This window comes from Amblyraja radiata, chromosome 15 (assembly GCF_010909765.2).
Source record: "Amblyraja radiata isolate CabotCenter1 chromosome 15, sAmbRad1.1.pri, whole genome shotgun sequence".
NCBI lineage: Eukaryota > Metazoa > Chordata > Chondrichthyes > Rajiformes > Rajidae > Amblyraja > Amblyraja radiata.
In genome coordinates, this window is record NC_045970.1 from 43,655,055 (window position 1) to 43,675,751 (window position 20,697).

A 20,697-nucleotide genomic window follows, 5' to 3' on the forward strand; every position below is an offset into this window, starting at 1 on the left:
TTGGAGAGATCCACGGCAGTTACCGTGGCTTCATTAAGGGAAGATCCTGTCTGAATAATTTGGTTGAACTTCTTTTAAGATGTTACAAATGCGTACATTAGAATAGTGTGAGCTTTCTCATTGTTAAATGTGCTGTTTAGCATGGGTTACAGCAAGCTCATACTTTCTTTACGATTCTTTTATCCAGCACTGTTTCTGGTTTATGTGCACAACTCAAATGGTTTTGGGCAAAATCTCCAGTCTTTATGCACCAAAACTCGTTACTTTCCAGAAATACCCAATCTGGTCAGTGCAAGTTTTATTATTTGAGAACTTAATTATGAAATAGGCGTGTATCTTAGATTTTGGATGCTGCTTTGCATGCTTAAAGTTTAAGAATTTACACTGCAGAATACAGCATTAGTAAAATCACACAATGTTTTATTGCTCTTAATATTTTCCAATATTTTGAATAGTCTTCTCCCATGTACTTTTGAAATGGTACAACCAAATAATAATACAAGTTGTTAAATGATTTTTACTTGAAATCTGGACAAACCAGTTGGATTCCAAGTTGATCAGAAATCAAATTTCACACGTGAATGAAATTAACAGGAAATAATTTTCACACCTGCAATGTCAGATTGCTGCAGTTCAGCTAATATATTGGTTGATCGGTTACAATCCCATAGCATGCAAAACTACATGGTGATCTTTCAGAAACTTTTTTTAAAATGATAATTCAGATTCTGCATCGTCAAGGACAGCAAAATATTTGTACCCCTCCAAGAAGGGCACCGTGATTAAAAACATAACTAATAATACAGTAAAAATAAACTTTTTCATTAGTTTGGAGAACTGTTAAGTTTTAGAAAGAAGTCTTTCAGCAAAAGGGTCTGAAAGGAACATTTCCTGAGATGAGTATCGAGTATTTATCGTGCACTGTCAAATAATGGATGGATATACTAAATCTTAAGCTATGTTTGAGAATTATGGCCATGTTGAACCTGATGTTGACAGTTGTTTCTTATGCTATAAAGCAATTATTTGGCTTTGTTTCTCTTCATAAGACCATTAGCTTTTCTAAAGTATTAGGACATGCATTACGAGCAGTAGACACAAAAAACTGGAGTAACTCAGCAGAATACAAGAAAATCCAGCCCCAGTTTAGATAAAGATTGTGTATTTGTCCATTATAAATACTTATAATGAAGAAGAATTTCACAGGTTCAAGTTCGAATCGTATCAAATCTGTTGATTATGCTATTGAATAATGGATCTGATAACAATTAAATACTAACCAACAAAAGGTTTTATATATTTTTAAATGGAAGTGGTTTTTAAAACATATATGATGTGTAAGATCACAAGTGATTTACTGGTCATATAAAATTCCCTCATCAATTCCACTACCTTAGATGCCCAGATACTATCCAAGTACACAGAGCTTTGAATCAACCTGCTGCCACTGTGCTGAGATCATCGTTATGAGAGAATGCAGACTCTTCACTTGTGTGGCATCGCAGTAACCTTTAATACAAACACAGGGCCTCATGCTGGCAACCATTAGAGCATTAACCTCTCAATATGCCCTTTTCCTTTCTTTTTAAAACGGTCAGATTCAGCTGAAAGTACATTTAATGAAGATAATGAATTTTTGCTTGGATTATTCTGCATGCAATTGTTATAATTGACAATGACAAAAATCTTCCAAGTTTGTGGGCCTGCATTTTCTGGTGTCTGCCAAATGTTTAGATTGACGACAACTTTAAAGATGTTCAATGGTTCTTAACGAGGGAAACACCACTTGGTCCAATGTATCCAAAAAGTCTGATTGTTAGCAGTGTGTGCTACCAGTGGTGTTAAGTACTTACTGGAAAAATAGTCTGTTCCCATTCTATGGGCAAAACTAAAAGTATACACAACCATTTGAATAAATTAATTATGAAGTGGGCAAGAGAAATGAGTGTTTAATACAGTCTGTATAAGTTGATTAACGTTTAATAAGTAAATAGCACCCAAATTTTGGTAAATGTATGTAGTAGGATGTATGCCACTAAGTGCTAGGCCAGACCTTAAATTGAGTCTCGAAATAACTTCTGGGCAAGCCAAGATGCGTGCACGATCACACACATATCTCAGTTTTACCAAGGAACTCCAGGCTTTAAAGCGTCCTATTCTTCAGTGGTAATTTGGGGTGTCTATTACTTGGACAAAGATGCAAAAACAAGGCCGAATCTGTAAAAAGCACATTGATAATTCATCACTGTACAGGGAGAGAGAGGAAGGAGATAAAGACACCATGGATGGTGATGATCTGAAAGCAAGAACTGCCAGCCGTTCAGTCAGGGGAGACCTTGGGACCAGGGTAAGGTTCCCCTCCGCACCAGAAGTCGGCTGGTTGAGGCACCTCCAGCAGCCAGATGGGTTGCGACGGCTGCTGCTGCTGCTGCTGCTGCTGAGGCGACTCGGGGCTGTCATCGCCCGCGTTCTCCGACACCTGCAGCATTTTGAAGTAGTGACAGTCCCTTCCCTCGTCCGGGTCGTACGGAGGCGCCAGTATGTCCAGGAAGGCGGCTGGCCCGTCCCTCGCTTCGATCTGGTGCATGTTGCCCTGCACCGGGGTCAACAGGCATGGGTCGCTCGCCTCGCTCAGCACGTCGCTCGACCTCCGCAGGGACCTCCGCAGCGCCGCTCGCTGGCACTGCAACAGCGGCGGGTTGAACTGCACGCCTTGCACGTCCGCACCAGATCCGGCCGCCGCCTCCTCGTTCTCGTCCTCCTCCTCCTCCTCCTCCTTCTCGTCCTCCTCCTCCTCCTCCTCCTTCTCTTCCTCCTCCTTGTCGAAGCACTTGATCGCCACCTGGCCGTAGAGCACCTTGAGCAAGCCGTGCATGCCCGGGTGGTCGTGCAGCGGGATGCAGGAGCCGCTCTGCAGCAGGAACACCCCCATGGAGAAAGAGTCGGTCTCGCAGATGTGCATGTAGGTGACCGGGGGTCCCTGGTGAGCTCCGAGCTGGGGCGGAGGCGGCCCGCCGTTCCTCCGGGGACCCAGGTTGAGATCCTCGGCCTGGATCTTCTCCAGTAGTTTGCTCAGTTTGGCCAGATTGGCCTGGAAGCTGCCGGCGTCGGCCGGCGGCAGCGCTTTGAAGGTGGTGCGAGCTTGACGGGCGATCTTCTGGATCAAGGAAGCCATGTTGTCCCGAGGCATGGTCCGGAGTACCTCAGCTCCCTCTCCCCCTTCTCAGAGTCTCCACCACCGCCTCCTCCTCCTCCTCGGAGGGGGTGAGTCGGTCTTCCCCCTCTCACTCTCGCCGCCTCAGCAACGCGAACGGCGGGACGAAGATCCGCTCAGTTCCCGCCGACCGACTGACCCGGCGCCCGCCTGCAACGGACGCGCTCGCGCCCTCGCTCGCTCGCTCGCAGCCGCGTGCACGCGCAGTCAGTCCCAGTCCCAGTCCCCTCCCCACCTTGTGCGTCACAGGGACAAACGCTGGTCGGATGGGCGTGCACCTCCCCCAAGACAGCGGGAACTACAACTCCCGTCACGCCCCGCGCGTGCCCGCGGGTCACAGGTCCACCACCTTGGCCGTGACGTTAAACCCACGAGCACTGGCTGGGGACCGTTATTACACCGCAGCGCGTCCCCTGTTGAGGATGGGCGTGCACCTCCCCCAAGACAACGGGAACTACAACTCCCGTCACGCCCCGCGCGTGCCCGCGGGTCACAGGTCCACCACCTTGGCCGTGACGTTAAACCCACGAGCACTGGCTGGGGACCGTTATTACACCGCAGCGCGTCCCCTGTTGAGGTGAGTCTGAGGCGCCTCACGCCGCAGGAGTCGGCTGCAGTAATAATCTCTCATCGCAGTTAGTTTCGTTTTATTCTCCCGTGTACCGAGGTACAGTGAAAAACTTTTGTTGCGTGCTAAAATAACCAGTCAGTGGAAAGCTTACAATGGCCTGTTTCCTTTATCATCGTTACTTTTTCTGCATATCATTCATTCTTTGTTCTTTATCTCTCCACTTCACCACATAGGTAGCAATGTTACAACATTTTGAGATTTAAAAATTTTATTCCCATCAGATAAAGCATAAAAAAGTTTAATTTGACACCTAATTCACTTCCATATCTTCAGTATTAAAACAGTTATGGCCATTTTCATACTCGGAAATTAGCATCTTGTTCCCTATTGCTTTTCCATTGACTTAACTCAAAAGCTGTGATCAAGGACAGTCAAAAGCCCATAACTTTCTTAAAATTTAAGAGTACTGAAATAAATGTTCAGTTATTATAGGGGGGTTGCACGTAAGGTCACTGGGTCATAGGGCTTGACGCTCGGAGCCGCTCAATCCATCTGGAGGACATCCGTCACTTCCGGTATATGTTATTAATGCAAGAAACGCGTACTTTCCTACCTGTTGAAAACTGCCAAAATGTTGAATTTTTACGCTGAAAAAAATTGTGGAAGTCGGGGTAAGTGTGAGAGACATGTACCCAACTTTAGAAACATAGAAATTAGGTGCAGGAGTAGGCCATTCGGCCATTCGAGCCTGCACCGCCATTCAATATGATCATGGCTGATCATCCATTAGAATTCCAAAAGTGAAGCGAAATGAAGATAAAGAGAAGCAGAGCTGAAGGGACAACAGCAGCTAAAGTGCTTGGTAAACATTGGCCGTGCAGATATCGTAATTGAAAATATTGGGAATTATCACGTTTGCTCACTGCATTTCATCAACACTAAGGCAATATTTGTGTTTTTTCTTGATTCCTTTGGTATCTAAAAAGTCTCAGAAGTGATCAATCTGGCTGTAAAATTTTCTTCAGATGCGTTTTCATTTTGTATGTAAAAACCCACTTGAGAACCATGGGCGATTTAAAAAATTTACAGCCAGATTTATCACTTCTGAAACTTTTTAGATGCCAAAGAAATCAAGAAAAAACACAAACAATGCCTTAGTTGATGAAATGCCGTGAGCAAACGGCCAATGTTCGCTAAGCACTCTGTCTGTTGTTGTCCCTTCAGCTCTCACTTCTATTTACCGTCATTTCTTCTCACTTTTGGAATTCTGAAGTAGGATAAATGTCTCACACGCTTATCCCGATTTCCATAATTATTTGCAGCGCAAAAAATTGACATTTTCGGCGGGTTTTAACGGGCCCGCTACGCTGGAAACAATGGTAAGTGCCTACCTGCAGTACATCGCATGTAATCCATTTGGAGTAGCGCAGCAACAATACGGGTCATGGGTCGTGTCCCGACTGCTGTGAAACCTCCCTATAGATTGAAGCATTCTGAAACAAATATGAAACAATCTTACTTGGATTACCTGAAATTAGTTAGAGATGCAATCTGGTCCGCTGAGTTATTCCAGCATTGTGTGTCTATTTTTGAGGCTCTAATCATGTCTTGGCACCTCCGATATGCTGGTGCAATGTTTGACATTTGATATTAGCTTAATATCCCTAATCAGCCCCAGTATATCCAATGCATATGTATCTTATCCCTCAGAATCCTTTCCAGTAAATTATCCACCACAGATGTTAGGCTCACTAGTCTAGTTCCCAGCCTTTGTTAAATAGCGGCACAACATTAGCCACCTTCCAGTCATCCAGCACCTCACCATGATTCATATCATCGTCAGGGCTCCTATTGATTTATTTTCTAGTGTCCCCATATTTATCTGATCATGCCCGAGAGATTTATCTACCTTCATATGCCTTGGGGTGCCCAATACCCCCTCAACCTTAATACAGATGTCCTTAATACATCTCCATTAATTGTCCTAAATTCTCGTCTTCAAGTCTTTCTCCACAGTAAATACAGAGGAGAATACTCATTTAAGACCTTGCTCATCTCTTCAGCTCCTCCCAAAGAGGACTGGTTTGGTCCCTAAGGGTCACTATTCTCTCTCTACTTACCCTCTTTCTCTTAATGTACTTTAAAATGTAATTCATCAGAATTTCAGTTGCTTGTGTGAGGCTTTTGTTATACTATTCTGGTGCTGTGGACTCGCAAGACTGTGATAACAGCCCCTTTCTATGCTTGCTATACACTCATGACTGTGTAGCCAAATTGGGCTCTAACTCCATTTACAAGTTTGCAGATTATACCATAGCAGTGGCAGGATTTCAAACAATGATGAGATGGAGTACAGCTTACTAACGTGGTCTTCTTCTTTTCGTGTCCATCTTGTTACAAATGTTGATCTCGCTGTCATCGTCCGTCCTGAAAAGGACGCAAGCTTCCGGCGACAATCAGTAGAAGCCATCACTTGTCACAATAGATGATAGTGGTAGCAGAATTAGCTCCGGATACTTCCAGTTTCCAGCCCTGCGACGTGGATGCTTCTGCTATGGGGCCACTAACCTGGTGTCAAGACAGCAGCCTCTCCCTCAATGTCAGCAGGACAAAGGACCTAGTTATTGACTTCAGAAAACAAGGTGCTGCACATGCCCCAGTCTGCATCAAAGGTGCATGTTTGAGCGCTTCAAATTACTTGGTGTCATTATCACCAACAATTTGTCCTGTACCAATCACATTGAAACTATGGCCAAGAAAGCATACCAATGCCTCCACTTCCTTGGAAGACTAAGGAACTTCTGCATGTCTCCAAAAACTCTTCCCAACTTCTACAGATGTTCTGTAGAAAGCATCTTATTGGGATATATCTCAGCTCAGTTTGGGAACAGCTCTGCCAAAGACTGCAAAGAAATTGCAGAGAGCAGCCCAGTCCATCACACAGACTATTCTCCCTACGATTGACTCCATCTAAGCTTCACTCTGCCTCATAACATAATTATAATTCAGGCAGAACAACAGCTTGAAAGCACATACCACCAGATTCAGGAACAGCTTCTTAACTATTGTTATTATACTACTGAAATATAAGTTTAGTCCCAATCTTCCAAACTACCTCATTATGGACCTTGGACTTTCTCTCTAACTGATGGTTTAATGCTGCACCATATTCTACACTAGTAATTTTTTCTGTGCACTGCCTTTTGTACTTGTTTGATTGTACTCACATACAGTATACAATAATTGGACTAGATAGCACACAGACAAAGCTTTTTGCGGTATTGTACGTGTGACAATAATAAACTAATACCAATGCCAGTTGCCATGAGGAGACAGGAGAAACTGGTGACAGCCGGAGAAACTTCTTCCTGTGGTGTGGACATTCATAGAAACATAGAAAATAGGTGCAGGAGGAGGCCATTCGGGCCTTTGAGCCAGCACCGCCATTCATTGTGATCATGGCTGATCGTCCCCTATCAATAACCCGTGCCTGCCTTCTCCCCATATCTCTTGACTCCACTAGCCCCTAGAGCTCTATCTAACTCTCTCTTAAATCCATCCAGTGATTTGGCCTCCACTGCCCTCTGTGGCAGGGAATTCCATAAATTCACAACTCTCTGGGAGAAAAAGTGTTTTCTCACCTCAGTCTTAAATGACCTCCCCTTTATTCTAATATTGTGGCCCCTGGTTCTGGACTTGGCCAACATAGGGAACATTTTTCCTGCATCTAGCTTGTCCAGTCCATTTATCTATCTATCTATCTGTCTATCTATCTGTCTGTCTGTCTATCTATCTATCTGTCTATCTATCTATCTATCTATCTATCTATCTATCTATCTATCTATCTATCTATCTATCTATCTATCTATCTATCTCTAAAAGTCTGATCTTGACTGCTTTTGGCCCACTGTGGTGCGATTTCCAAGAGAACGCGCCACCTACACCCGTCATTTTTGGCCACCTCGCTCAGAGCCCACATCCGCCTTCCTGGACCAGAGGATTTTCCCCATCGATGAAAAATTCAGAGAGATATCAATGGGTTTTTTTTAATTGCCATTCTCTCTGCTGCCCCTGCTGGAGGGAGGGGGAGGGACTATAAAACCAGGAAGTGGTGTGCCTCACTCAGTCTCTGCAAGATGGAGGAAGCCAGAGGGTCACGTCTCTCTGAGCTCTGAATAACAATGAACACATGTCTACTCAACGGTGAGTCCCCTTAACGTGGTTTGAAAATGAAAATACGGTTGGTTTGAAGTAAAAAGGCACTACTTACTGCAAATGGTGGTTTGGGTGCTTTGGCTTGAAGTTAAAAGGCACTATGTACTGCAAATGGTGGTTTGGGTGCTTTGGCTTGAAGTTAAATGGCACTACTTACTGCAAATGGTGGTTTGGGCGCTTTGGCTTGAAGTTAAAAGGCACTACTTACTGCAAATGGTGCTTTGGGTGCTTTGGCGAAGTTAAAAGGCACTACTTACTGCAAATGGTGGTTTGGGTGCTTTGGCTTGAAGTTGAAAGGCACTACTTACTGCAAATGGTGGTTTGGGTGCTTTGGCTTGAAGTTGAAAGGCACTACTTACTGCAAATGGTGGTTTGGGTGCTTTGGCTTTTAAGTTGAAAGACACTACTTACTGCAAATGGTGGTTTGGGTGCTTTGGCTTGAAGTTGAAAGGCACTACTGCAAATGCACTTACTTCCTGTTTGCACTGTATATTGATTTTAGATAAAACGCTACCACTTACGGCTGTGATTTTTGGCCATCTTACTCAGTCCCCCTCCGCTCAGCAGGTGCAGAGAATTCTTCCCATCAATTAAAAAATAAAAGTGTTATTAGTGTTTAAAAAATGTCACACCATGAAGGCCACACCTTTTCCGGTGGGAGGGGGAGGGGTTATAAAACCCGGAAGTGTGGGTGTGGCTCAGTCTCTGCATGATGGGGGAGGGAGAGGTCACGACTCTGTCTGAGCTGTGAATCAACTGAACACACTGAATGTCTACTGAACTGTGAGTTTGGTGTTTGGTGTGGCTTTATGGTGGTTTCACCCTGCATGAAATGGTATGAAGCTGCATTTGAATTTGGTGGCCATGCACCCTGCTTGAAATGGAATGAAACTGCACTTGAATTTGGTGGCCTTGCACCCTGCTTGAAGTGCAATGAAACTGCACTTGAATTTGGCTGCCTTGCACCCTGCTTGAAGTGGTATGAAACTACACTGAATTTGGTGGCCTTGGATCCAGCTTGAAGTGGTATGAAACTGCACTTGAATTCAGTGGCCTTGCACCCTGCTTGAAGTGGTTGGAAACTGCACTTGAATTCGGTGGCCTTGCACCCTGCTCGAAGTGGTAGGAAGCTGCACTTGAATTTGGTGGCCTTGCACCCTGCTTGAAGTGGTAGGAAACTGCACCTGTATTTGGTGGCCTTGCACCCTGCTCAAAGTGGTAAGAAACTGCACTTGAATTTGGTGGCCTTACACCCTGCTTGAAATGGTAGGAAAATGGATTTGAATTTGGTGGCCTTGCACCCTGCTTGAAATGGAATTTCAAGGAATAGCCATGAATCAACTGCCAGCCCACCAGCCGTGAGTGAGCTGCCAGCAGATCAGGCTTGAGGGACTGAGCTGCCACCCCAAGAACCCATACCAGAGCTCCAGAAAACCCCCCACTGGCCACCAATATTGGAATTGGTGGAGAGGTGGAATATTGCGTCGGGGGACCAGCCCTCCCGTGTGAACATGGGACCCAACGGGTCCAACTTAGTCTAGTAATTTTATATGTTTCTATAAGAGAACCCCTCATCCATCTAAACTCCAGTGAATACAAGCCTAGTCTTTACAATCTTTCCTCATATGACAGTCCCGCCATCCCAGGGATCAATCTCGTGAACCTACGCTGCACTGCCTCAATCACAAGGATGTCCTTCCTCAAATTAGGAGACCAAAACTGTACACAATGCTCCAGATGTGGTCTCACCAGAGCCCCATACAACTGCAGAAGAACCTCTCTACTCCTATACTGAAATCCTCTTGATATGAAGGCCAACATTCCATTAGCTTTCTTCACTGCATGCTGTACCTGCACGCCAACTTTCAGTGACCGGTGTACAAGGACACCCAGGTCTCGCTGTACCTCCCCCTTACCTAACCTAACCCCGTTGAGATAATAATGTGCCCCCTTGTTTTTGCCGCCAAAGTGGATAACCTCACATTTATCTATATTATACTGCATCTGCCAGGCATCTGCCCACTCACTCAACCTGTCCAGGTCACCCTGCAATCTCTTAACATCCTCTTCACAGTTCACACTGCCACCCAGCTTTGTGTCATCGACAAACTTGCTAGTGTTGCTCCTAATTCCCTCTTCCAAATCATTAATGTATATGGTAAACAGTTGCGGCCCCAACACCGAGCCTTGTGGCACTCCACTCGCCACTGCCTGCCATTCTGAAAAGGACCTGTTCACTCCTACACTTTGCTTCCGGTCTGCCAACCAATTTTCTATCCATGTCAACACCCTACCCCCAATACCATGTGCTCTAATTTTAATCACCAGTCTCCTGTGCGGGACCGTATCAAAGGCTTTCTGAAAGTCTAGATACACTACATCCACTGGCACCCCTTCATCCATTTTACTTGTCACTTCCTCAAAAAATTCCAGAAGATTAGTCAAGCATGATTTCCCTTTCATAAATCCATGTTGGCTTGGACTAATCCTTTTACTGCTATCCAAATGCCCCATTATTACCTCTTTAATAATTGACTCCAGCATCTTTCCCACCACCGAAGTCAGGCTAACTGGTCTGTAATTCCCCGTTTTCTCTCTCGCTCCTTTCTTGAAAAGTGGGATAACATTAGCTATCCTCCAATCCTCAGAGACTGATCCTGAATCTATTGAACGTTGGAAAATAATCACCAATGCATCCACTATTTCTAGAGCCACTTCCCTGAGGACCCTGGGATGCAGACCATCAGGCCCATGGGTTTTATCATCCTTCAGTCCCATTAGCCTACCCAATACTATTTCTCGCCTAATGAAAATTTCTTCCAGTTCCTCTACCCCCTTAGATCCTCTGTCCTCCAGTACATCTGGGAGATTGTTTGTGTCTTCCTTAGTGAAGACAGATCCGAAGTACCTATTCAACTCTTCTGCCATTTCCTTGTTGCCCATAATAATTTCACCCGTGACTGCCTTCAAGGGACCCACATTTAACTTTGCTACTCTTTTTCCCGTAACATATCTAAAGAAGCTTTTACTGTCCTTCTTTATATTCCTGGCCAGCTTCCCTTCATACTTCATCTTTTCAGCCTGTATTGCCCGTTTTGTTTCTTTCTGTTTCCGTCTGTTGTCCTATGAAAGTTTCCCAATCCTCTGGCTTCCGGCTACTCTTTGCTGTGCTATACATCTTTTCTTTTAGTTTTATTCTATCCCTAACTTCTCATGTCAGCCACGGTTGCCTCCTACTCCCCTCAGAATCTTTCTTCCTTTTAGGAAAGAAATAATCCTGCGTCTTCCGGATTATGCCCAAAAATTCCAGCCATTGCTGTTCCACCGTCATTCCTGCTAGTCATTGTCCCCTTTGTTCAACTGCATCACTGCCACTTCCGATTTAATGTTCTGGTTTTATTAGCTACTTGATTCTCAGCACAAAGTGAACATGCTGTAATTATTATGTTTTCAGATATACTTCTTCACTATTGAAAATTATGGACATTCAGGCTTATTGTTTAGCTTGCAAGTAGAGCATATCATCCCTCTTTTCAATCCCACCCGTTGCAAACTCTTGGTTCTTTGTACCTGTATTCACAAAGTATCAGGGAAAGTTTTAATCAGATGCTTTTTTTAATGAACAGAAGCTCCAGCCATGTGTGTTTTTGAGGTTAGAGAGTAAAATGGCCATTATAACAAGACAAATCAAAGTTGGTTTGAGGGCTAATATTTGGATTGTTTTTATCATTTACGTTTAATGCATAAGGTTCACTGTATTAAAATTTATGAAGGGATGTAGATTTGATTTGGACAAAAACTGCTATTGACATATTGACATTTTGGACAAATTAATGTTTCCAACCTAATAGAGCAAAACATTATCTCCTGCATTTTAGATACGGAAATGTTATTGGCTGACTATTATTTAATTAGAATCTGAACAGGAATTCTGTTTCTAAGTAATATTTGTGCATGCAAAAAGATGGCCAAAATATTAGAATTTGGCAATATATTAAAGCACAAATATGTTTCATGCGAATTGCATTTTACTTCGGAGTCACGTGAGTGACTACGTGAAGAACCCGCTCAGTGCGCAGGCGCGGCATTACGCCAGCAGTGCAACAGCGGCTGCAGCGGGAGTTAGGCGCTCCCGCTACAGAATGAAACGGACCGTCAGGTGAGTACCCTGAGGTCGGGTTTCTTTTACAGGGGAGCCTTTTTCTGCTTGTGTTTTACAGGCAGAGAAAAAGGCTCTGGAACAAAACTGTCCCCCGTTCGAGGAGGAACGGTTTCCGTCGGGGAGCGGGGCAGCAACAGGCGGTAGGAGCGTTTACCCGGTGTTCCGCTATTCCCCGACACCGTGCCGAGCCCAGCCCACTAGTACCTGAGCAGCGGGCTGGATGCATAGCCACCCGAAGAGGCATCCGGCAGGTGTTTCCCGATTTCGGACGGGACGTCTCTCCACCCGCACGAGGGGAGAGAGAGCCGCCTGAGCCACTGGAGCGGCTCTCGGAGCAGGTGCCTGCGAGACGCGCTGCTTGAGGGGCGCTCTCGCTACTACAAGGCACAAAAGCTCTAGAAGAAGGTGGTAGGAACAATTACCGGGCGCTCCGCTATCCCCATCACCGCGCCGAGCCCAGTCCCGCTAGTGCCTGAGCTGCGGGCTGGATGTTTAGCCATCCGAAGAGGCATCCGGCCGGTGGCTTCCGACTTGTCGGAGGGGACGTCTCTCCACCCGCAGGGAGAGAGACAGCCGCCTGAGCCGCTGGAGCGGCTCCTGGAGCTGGAGCTCCTGCGAGACACGCTACGTGAGGGGCAGTCTCGCTGGGGGTTCAGGCATACCCTCCACAGTGCCTAGGCACTGCCCATCGCTTCCTCCTTAGTGTGGTTAGCTTTGGGGTGACCAGGGGCTGGGCTGGTCATGAAGAGGGGTCACTGGCTGAACAACATCGGGAGTATGCTTGAGATACAGGATCAGGAAGAGCTGCTGGGTGTGGCCGCTATGTGGCTCCACCACTGGCGAGATGGCTTTTCAGTCTCAACTGATGGCCAGCTTACTACCTGTTCTTTCAAAAATCTCCAAGACAGGTAGTCATGAGGTGTTGGAGTTCATCACGCTTCCCCTAAATTGCATTTACTCAAAGTGGCCACCATTATTGGAGGGTACATTGAGCATCGCTTTAAAAAAGCCAAAATATCAAAAAATGAATTTGATATCCCTGACGTCGGCTATCATTTTCGCATGCTCTTCCAGAGGGTCACGGTAGTATGGCAAAACACCTGACCTACTGTTCGCAGTGCTCCGCAACTTCTCAGGAAGTTACAAAACCTGCCCTCAAAGAACGGCGACCTCACAAAAACTGGACGAAGTGTCCAAAATATCGGCGCAAGAGGGCAGGGTCTGGAATGAGCACCACACGTAAACCAGTCAGCAGTACCTCTAACGCATCCACCAGGAGGGTCCACCTCATGGTACTGGTGAAAGCTCGGGGCCTGCATGCCAAACCCGTAAGCCTTTCAGGCCAAGGCCCAGAGCAGGCCCCATGGAAAATGCGCCACCCCCCAATACCACCACCACGTCAGACAACGTGCAAGACTCGTTGGACCGACAGGAAACAGAAGAATACCCATAACCATGGAGGTAGGTGGGTCTGGTTCCTACCAACGTATACAAAATAGGGGCTTAATACTAACAGGGGAGATTACACCTGTTTTAAGAAGCACGGGAGTCTATCACAAGTGATCAGTATATACTCAATGGCTTAGTGGATACAAAATACAATTCATACTAGAAAAATTGTCACCAGTTCAACATTTACCCCAGAGGGTATTTTCCCTCTCCGTTAAAGAAACGAGAGGGACAAGCTGTACTGGTGAGACTAATTACAAAGGGTATCATGGGAAACATGAACCCTTGGAATTCGTATCAAATATTCGTCACTAAACCGAAAAAGATGGTGGATGTCGCATCATCATTGACTTAACTTCACTAAATATGGTTGTTAAGTATATACATTTCAAAATGGAAACGGTTGTTACTGCCAAACAACTAATTTCCAAAGGATACTTCATGGCAAGCATTGATCTTAAAGATGTTTACTAATTTAGTACCATTCACAAGGATCATCGCAGATACCTGAAATTTACCTGGATGGGGCAGCTATGGCAATTTAAAGCGTTACCCAATGGGAAAATAGGCAAGACCATGGGATTGTCTTACATCCAGATAAATCTAGGTTGAAGCCATCCACAATCATGGACTACTTGGGCTTCACAATTAATTCAGTCTACGTGACTGTAACTTTGCCAAGAGACAAAACAGTTGAATTGGCACAATCATGCAACAATTAATGGTCCACGTACTCCCAACTATTCGACAAGTAACAGAGTAATTGGGAATATGGTAGCAGCATTTCCGGCTACACAATTCAGACCTTTGCACTGTCAAAACTTACAAAGAGCAAAGGTACAGGCACCAAAACGACATACAGGTAATTATGATCGTGTCATTGAAGTCACCCACTGAAGCAATATCATAACCACAGTGGTGGGCAAAATGTTTGGCTTAATTTTATGGTTTAAAAGCATATGCACAAATATGCATCACTTGCATGTACGGTTACAAATAGATAATACTACGGTGGTGGCCTACGTTAACCATATGGGCGGCATAAAATCGGTATCATGCGACAATTTGGTCAACACAATTTGGCAATGGTGTGTCGAAAGACATATTTGGCTATCAGTAACTTACCTGCCAGGTAAGCTAAATACAGTGGCAGACACCAGGTCACGTAAATTTAATGACAATGGATATTAAACCCCAAATAATTTGCAAAGTTATCATGCAATATGGCATGCCAGATATCGATTTATTTGCATCAAGGCTAAATCACCTGATACCTATGTATGTCGCTTGGGAACCAGACCCTGAGGCAGCAGCGGTAGATGCGTTTGCGCTGGATTGGGGAAATTCTTCTTCTATGCATTTCCTCCCTTCTGCCTCATCAGTTGGGGACTACGCACAATACAAATGGACTCTGCTTCAGGTATTTTGATAGTACCCGACTGGCCTACACAGCCATGGTTCCCAAAACTTCATGACATGGTTGTTGAAACTCCGATGGTATCCCCAGTGACCCAGAGTTATTTACACCCAGTGTCGGGCACAAGCCACCCGTGCCATGAAAGTCAAACTCCTGGGTTGCAGATTCTGCACAAACCACTTCTGGGACTGGGATTATCAGAACAAACCATCGACACCATGTCAGCATCCCTTCGAACATCCACTGAAAAACAGCACTTGTCCAGCATCAATAAATGGGAGAAGTACTGCTTGGCTAAAGGGACCACCTGCTCAACCGCTACAGTTACCAACGTACTGGAATTCCTGGCGAACCTTCACCACGATGAAGGACTCAGCTACAGAGCCATCAACACGGCTAGAAGAGCCATGCCTGTCTATTTAAAACCAGCTCCAGGACAACAGGCAATGGGGTCCCATCTGCTGGTGGTCAAACTAATGAAGGGTATTTACAACTCTAACCCCTTGACCAAGGTACACCCATACATGGGATGTCAGTGTGGACCTGAATTTTATTCCGCCAGGGCAGCATCCATGTCGACGGCTAAAAGAATGGACATGCCTATAGACCACATCCTGGCTACAGCAGGATGGTGGGGGGAAAAGACCGTTCAGAAATTTTATAATAAACCGTTGGCAAAACCTGTTTTATTTGTAGCAAAATTACGGACTGCAAATATTTAATTTAAGCCCAGGGCTTAATTTAATTCTTTGTTGTTATTGTTTAAAAAATACCATTGTGTTTTTCTACAAATAGATTCATTGGTTGATTACGATAACACTTCCTCCCTCAAGAACTTCGGCAGTGAGTGAAATAAAACTGTTACACGGTTTGAAATCACAGAGCTTTGAAGTCTTCACGTAGTCACTCACGTGACTCCGAAGTAAAATAGTAAGATTAAACGAGAACGCACCAGTTTGAAGTTTGATCTGTATTTTATGAGGAGTTACGATGAGGGATTACGTGCCCTCCGCCCCCACCCTCATTATATGGATCAAACTAATAAATTGATGTCTCCTTATCTTTACTATGTTTGCTTCAAATAACTGTCTATCTGTGATTCCACACCGCTGCTTGGAAGTATGCCGCGCCTGCGCACTGAGCGGGTTCTTCACGTAATCCCTCACCGTAACTCCTCATAAAATACAGATCAAACTTCAAACTGGTAAGTTCTCGTTTAATCTTACTATTATAAGTGGTTCACTTATAAGGGATTGTCACTCTGGCTAGTGTCTGAAAATGTGAGTCACTGCATTACTTACTGCAAATGTAAGATCTTTCTTCAGGTGCACAAAGGTTGTGGGTTAAAGACCAAGACTTTTTGTTACTGATCTAGCTTTCTAGCTGGACAAAGTTCAGCATATTTTCAGATTCACATGTGAAACATATGCTTTGTTAATACCACTGTTGATATAAAGTGACCGTATGTTTGCCTGGCAGTGAATCACTCTCGGCTGGAAATGAAACAGTTTTTCTTAGAATGTCAGGCCATTGGATTCAACGGTCCTTAGCTGTTTATAACTTGCACTCTAGATTTTCCTTCTTAAACTTGTCCACCTCTCTACTTGTTCTTTAAAATGCTTAAAACTTAGTTTGCTAACACCTATCCTATTGCTTCCCATGTGCTTTGTCAGTTTTTGTATGGTAGCACTTAGAAGGGTTACTTATTTCTAAAATGGTATATGGTTACAAATTGTCACTGCTGGTGCCGGCGGTTACAAGATCACCAGGAAGAGAAAAGTGGTGTAATCTTTGTTTAAAAAAATACACTGAGCTCTTGGTTCCAGGCGCAGCGATCTGGAAGTAACAGGAACACAAGGAAAATAAGCAAGATGGTCCCCATTTTTTGATGCGATTATGACGCAATCACTCTTTTATGTCCTACTTAATTCCATGATCTTTCAACAATTTACCACCTCCTCTTTAAATTTCTCTAGTGATCTAGCCTCCACAACACTGCAAGGTAGAGCATTCTAGAAAAAAATCCTGTGTACCTTTGCTCCTTTATCTGGTTACTATGCCTTGTTCGAGACTCTCTAACCTTCTGTCCTGCCCTCTTAGTTTTTAACCTAACTTATCTTCAGTGAAGAGCCTAAATCACTGGAGCTACTCAGAATGTCAGTCAGCATCTGTGGTGGCAGAGGGATAGTTGACGTTTCAGGTTGAGACTCTACAACAGGAATAGGATACTCAAATGTGAAAAATGTGAATATTTCCAACATTTAATAACATGAAAAAAATATTGAAATACAATTCCAACAAGGATAAAATAAGGTATTTATGCTTGGAGTCATAAATTGTAGATGAAGTATTAATCAAGTATTTGCATCTATATTCACCAAAGAGAAAAACATGGAGAATAATGAGATCAGTGTGGGGTATACTAATAGTCTAGGACAGTTTGATATCAAGGAGGAGGTGGCGTTTGGACCTCTTTAAGTTGGATAAAATCACCAGGGCCTCATGGGATCTATCCAGGTTATTGACAGAGGCAAGGCAGGAGATTTCAGAGACTTTAACGAAGATCGTTGTATCTTTAGCCACAGACGTGGGACTGGAGAGTAGCCAATATTGTTGCATTGTTTAAGGAAACTAGAGGTTACCCAGGAAATCATAGGACAGTGAGCCTCAATTAAGTGGTACGAAGCTATTGGAGAGGATTCTTCAGAAGAGAATTTGGAAGAGAATGGGATAAACCACAAACATGACTTTATCTGTCTGAAGAAGGGTCTCGACCCGAAACGTCACCCATTCCTTCTCTCCAGCGATGTTGCCTGACCCGCTGAGTTACTCCAGTATTTTGTGTCTACCTTCGATTTAAACCGGCATCTGCAGTTCTTTCCTACACATGACTTTATCCATGGCAGGTCATGTCTTACAAAATTGATCGAGATTTTTCAAGTTACAAAGGTGATTGAGAGTAGGGCAGTGGGTGTTGGCTACATGGACTTTACTAAGGCATTTCATGTTCTTCATGAAAGGCATTTGATAAAGTCCTCCAGATTAAGCTAGAAGATTAAAATGCATAGGCTCCACTGTGACTTGGTAGCTTGGATTGTGAATTGGCTTACCTATGGAAGAAGGTAGTGGTGGAAGAGTGTTATTCTGGCTGGAAGTCGTGACCAGTGGCATTCTGAAGTGACCTGTGCAGGGACCCCTGTTTGTGGTTATTTATAAATCATTTGGACGTAGATGTAGATAGATTGGTTAGGAAGTTTGAAGACATCACCAGTTTCCACTAGTGGAAGGGTCTCGAACCAGAGGGCATGGCCTCATCATAAAAGGATGTACCTTTAGAAAGAGGATGAGGAGGAATTTCTTTGGTTAGAGGGTGGTGAATCTGTGGGATTCATTGCCACAGAGGGCCGAGGAGGCCAAGTCATTGGGTATTTTTAAGGCAGAGATTGACAGATACTTGATTGGTAAGGGTGTCAAAGGTTATGGGGAGAAGGTGGGAGAATGGGGTTGAGGGAAAGATAGGTCAGCCATGATTGAATGGCAGAGTAGACTCCATGGACCAAATGACTACTTCTGCTCCTATGACTTATGAACACCAAAATTGAATTGTGAGGAAGCTGTTATAGGATTGGTGGTATATAGATCAGTTACAGAAATGGGCGGAGAAATGGCAGGTAGAGTTTAATTCGAGCAATTGTGACGTATAGTATGGGCAGGGCATAACAAGGCCCATCTTCAAATATGGCCATATAACCTCTTTAAAACTGGCATATTTCCCACTTTGCTCACCTTAAATTGGACAGATACAACCAAGCATTCAGGCTTTGTAGGGGAGTTGTGGTAATCTCTTTCAGTAAACATAGCTGCTAGCTTCAAACGACTAAAGGTGTCACCGCCAATTCATTGCAAGGGATCATTTATCATATGGTGGTAGACTGTGATTCATGGGTTTTACACAAATCCTTTATCGAACCAATGCAATGGGAAATCAACAAAGTTGTAAGATGTTGAACAGTGTAACTGGAGCATGAGTCAAAGTTATAGAGTGATATAGATCCTTTGGCCCAACTTACCCTCATCATCCAACTAGCTACACTGGTCACACCTACCCACATTTGGCTCATATCCCTCCAAACCTCTCCTATTCATGTACCTGTCTAACTGTTTCTTAAGCGTTGGGATAGTCCCAGCCTCAACTACCTCCCCTGGCAGCTTATTCCATACACCCAGTTACCCCTCAGATTCCTATTAAATATTTTACCCTTCACCTTAAACCTATGTCGTCTTGTCCTTGATTCACCTACTCTGGGCAAGAGACTTTGCCTCTACCCGATCTAGTCGTCTGATGATTTGATGAGTCAGAGTGAAATGTTGATTGAACTTTATGGTTCCATAATCTGGCTATCTTGAATTGTGATAGTAGTTCTAGTTGTATGGAAACGAGAGAGTCATTCAAAGTACAGTGAATGGTCACCAGGGTTTGTTGTAGTATTGAGGATCTGCATTGGAAGGATAGACAGAAGTGAATTGGACGATTTAGGCTGTAAAGGAAACAGCTGAGAGATTATGTTCCATTGAGATCTAAGATTGTTAAAGGTTATAGAATATTAATCTAGAAAATTCTAAATTAATCTAGAATTCAAGAGCAGCGCAGTGGCACAGCGGTACAGTTGCTGCCTTACAGTGCCAGAGGCCCGGGTTCGATCCTGACAACAGGTGCAGTCGGTATGGAGTTTGTATGTTCTCCCTGTGACCGTGTGGGCTTTCTCTGGGTGCCCTGGTTTCATCTCCCATTCCAAAGACGTACAGGTTTGTAGGAGAATTGGCTTTGGTAATAAATGTAAATTGTCCCTAGTATGTAGGATAGTGCTATTGTACGGGATGATTGTTGGTTGGCCAACAAAAGGGCCTGTTTCTGTGCTCTATCTGTAAAGTCTAAAGGTTATTTTACACTCCAAGATTGAAACCAGGAATCTAAATTAAAACAAGAATACCAAAGTTCATTCCGGTAATTAGAAATAAAAATGATTCAAGCAATGTTTAATAGGGGGACAGCTTCTTTGAAGAAATAGAGTTAATGTGATAATTCATTGACCTTTCATCTATTTGGATGAAGGATCATAAACCTGAAATGTTGACTCCATTTTCTCTCAATGTAATTTGGAGGGGATTTGGAAAATTCGCCATTTAGTTGGTCAAGCAGCATCTCAGGGGCTCGTGGTTAGGCAACGTTTCGTGTCAGGACCTTCTTCAGTCAAGACCAGTCTATGTCTTCCAGAGATGCTGCCTGACTCACTGAGTTACTCTTGCACTTTGTGTTTTGAATAGTCTACATTCAATACCCAACATGCCTTGTAGATGCAGAGTACCCACCTTCTGACCTGCTATTTTAGTATTTATTCGGCTGGGCTGGTTACAATACTGGTCAATTCAGGTGAGGGAGGGTAGTAAGTGGTAATCCAGAGGTTTCCTTATCCTTGCCTGATCCAGTGCCATTGGTATTAAAGTAGTCAGGAGTCAATGTTGAGTAGTTCATTGTCTGTGGCTTTGACAATGTACTGTCAACTCTGATGGATTGTCTTGTTAGTGAGACACGATTAACCTAGGCATGGCAATGAAGAGTTTGTGTGATTATCTTAATGTATTATTTCTGTGACTCTGAATATATAAGA

General features: G+C 44.1%; 1 protein-coding gene across 2 annotated transcripts; it reads right to left on the reverse strand.

Moving 5' to 3' along the window:
* Positions 1-399: 399 nt before the first annotated feature.
* Positions 400-3,418, reverse strand: ado (2-aminoethanethiol dioxygenase). Of its 2 annotated transcripts, XM_033034283.1 has the most exons (2): positions 2,813-3,417; positions 400-2,776 (listed from the first exon to the last, which is right to left on the reverse strand). In XM_033034283.1, exons 1-2 carry the CDS (start codon positions 3,188-3,190, stop codon positions 2,321-2,323), a joined length of 834 nt encoding a protein of 277 aa, XP_032890174.1. In that variant the 5' UTR covers positions 3,191-3,417; the 3' UTR covers positions 400-2,320. The 2 variants fall into 2 exon arrangements, with proteins under 2 accessions (XP_032890174.1, XP_032890173.1); XM_033034282.1 differs by having other exon boundaries at positions 400-3,418.
* Positions 3,419-20,697: the final 17,279 nt, after the last annotated feature.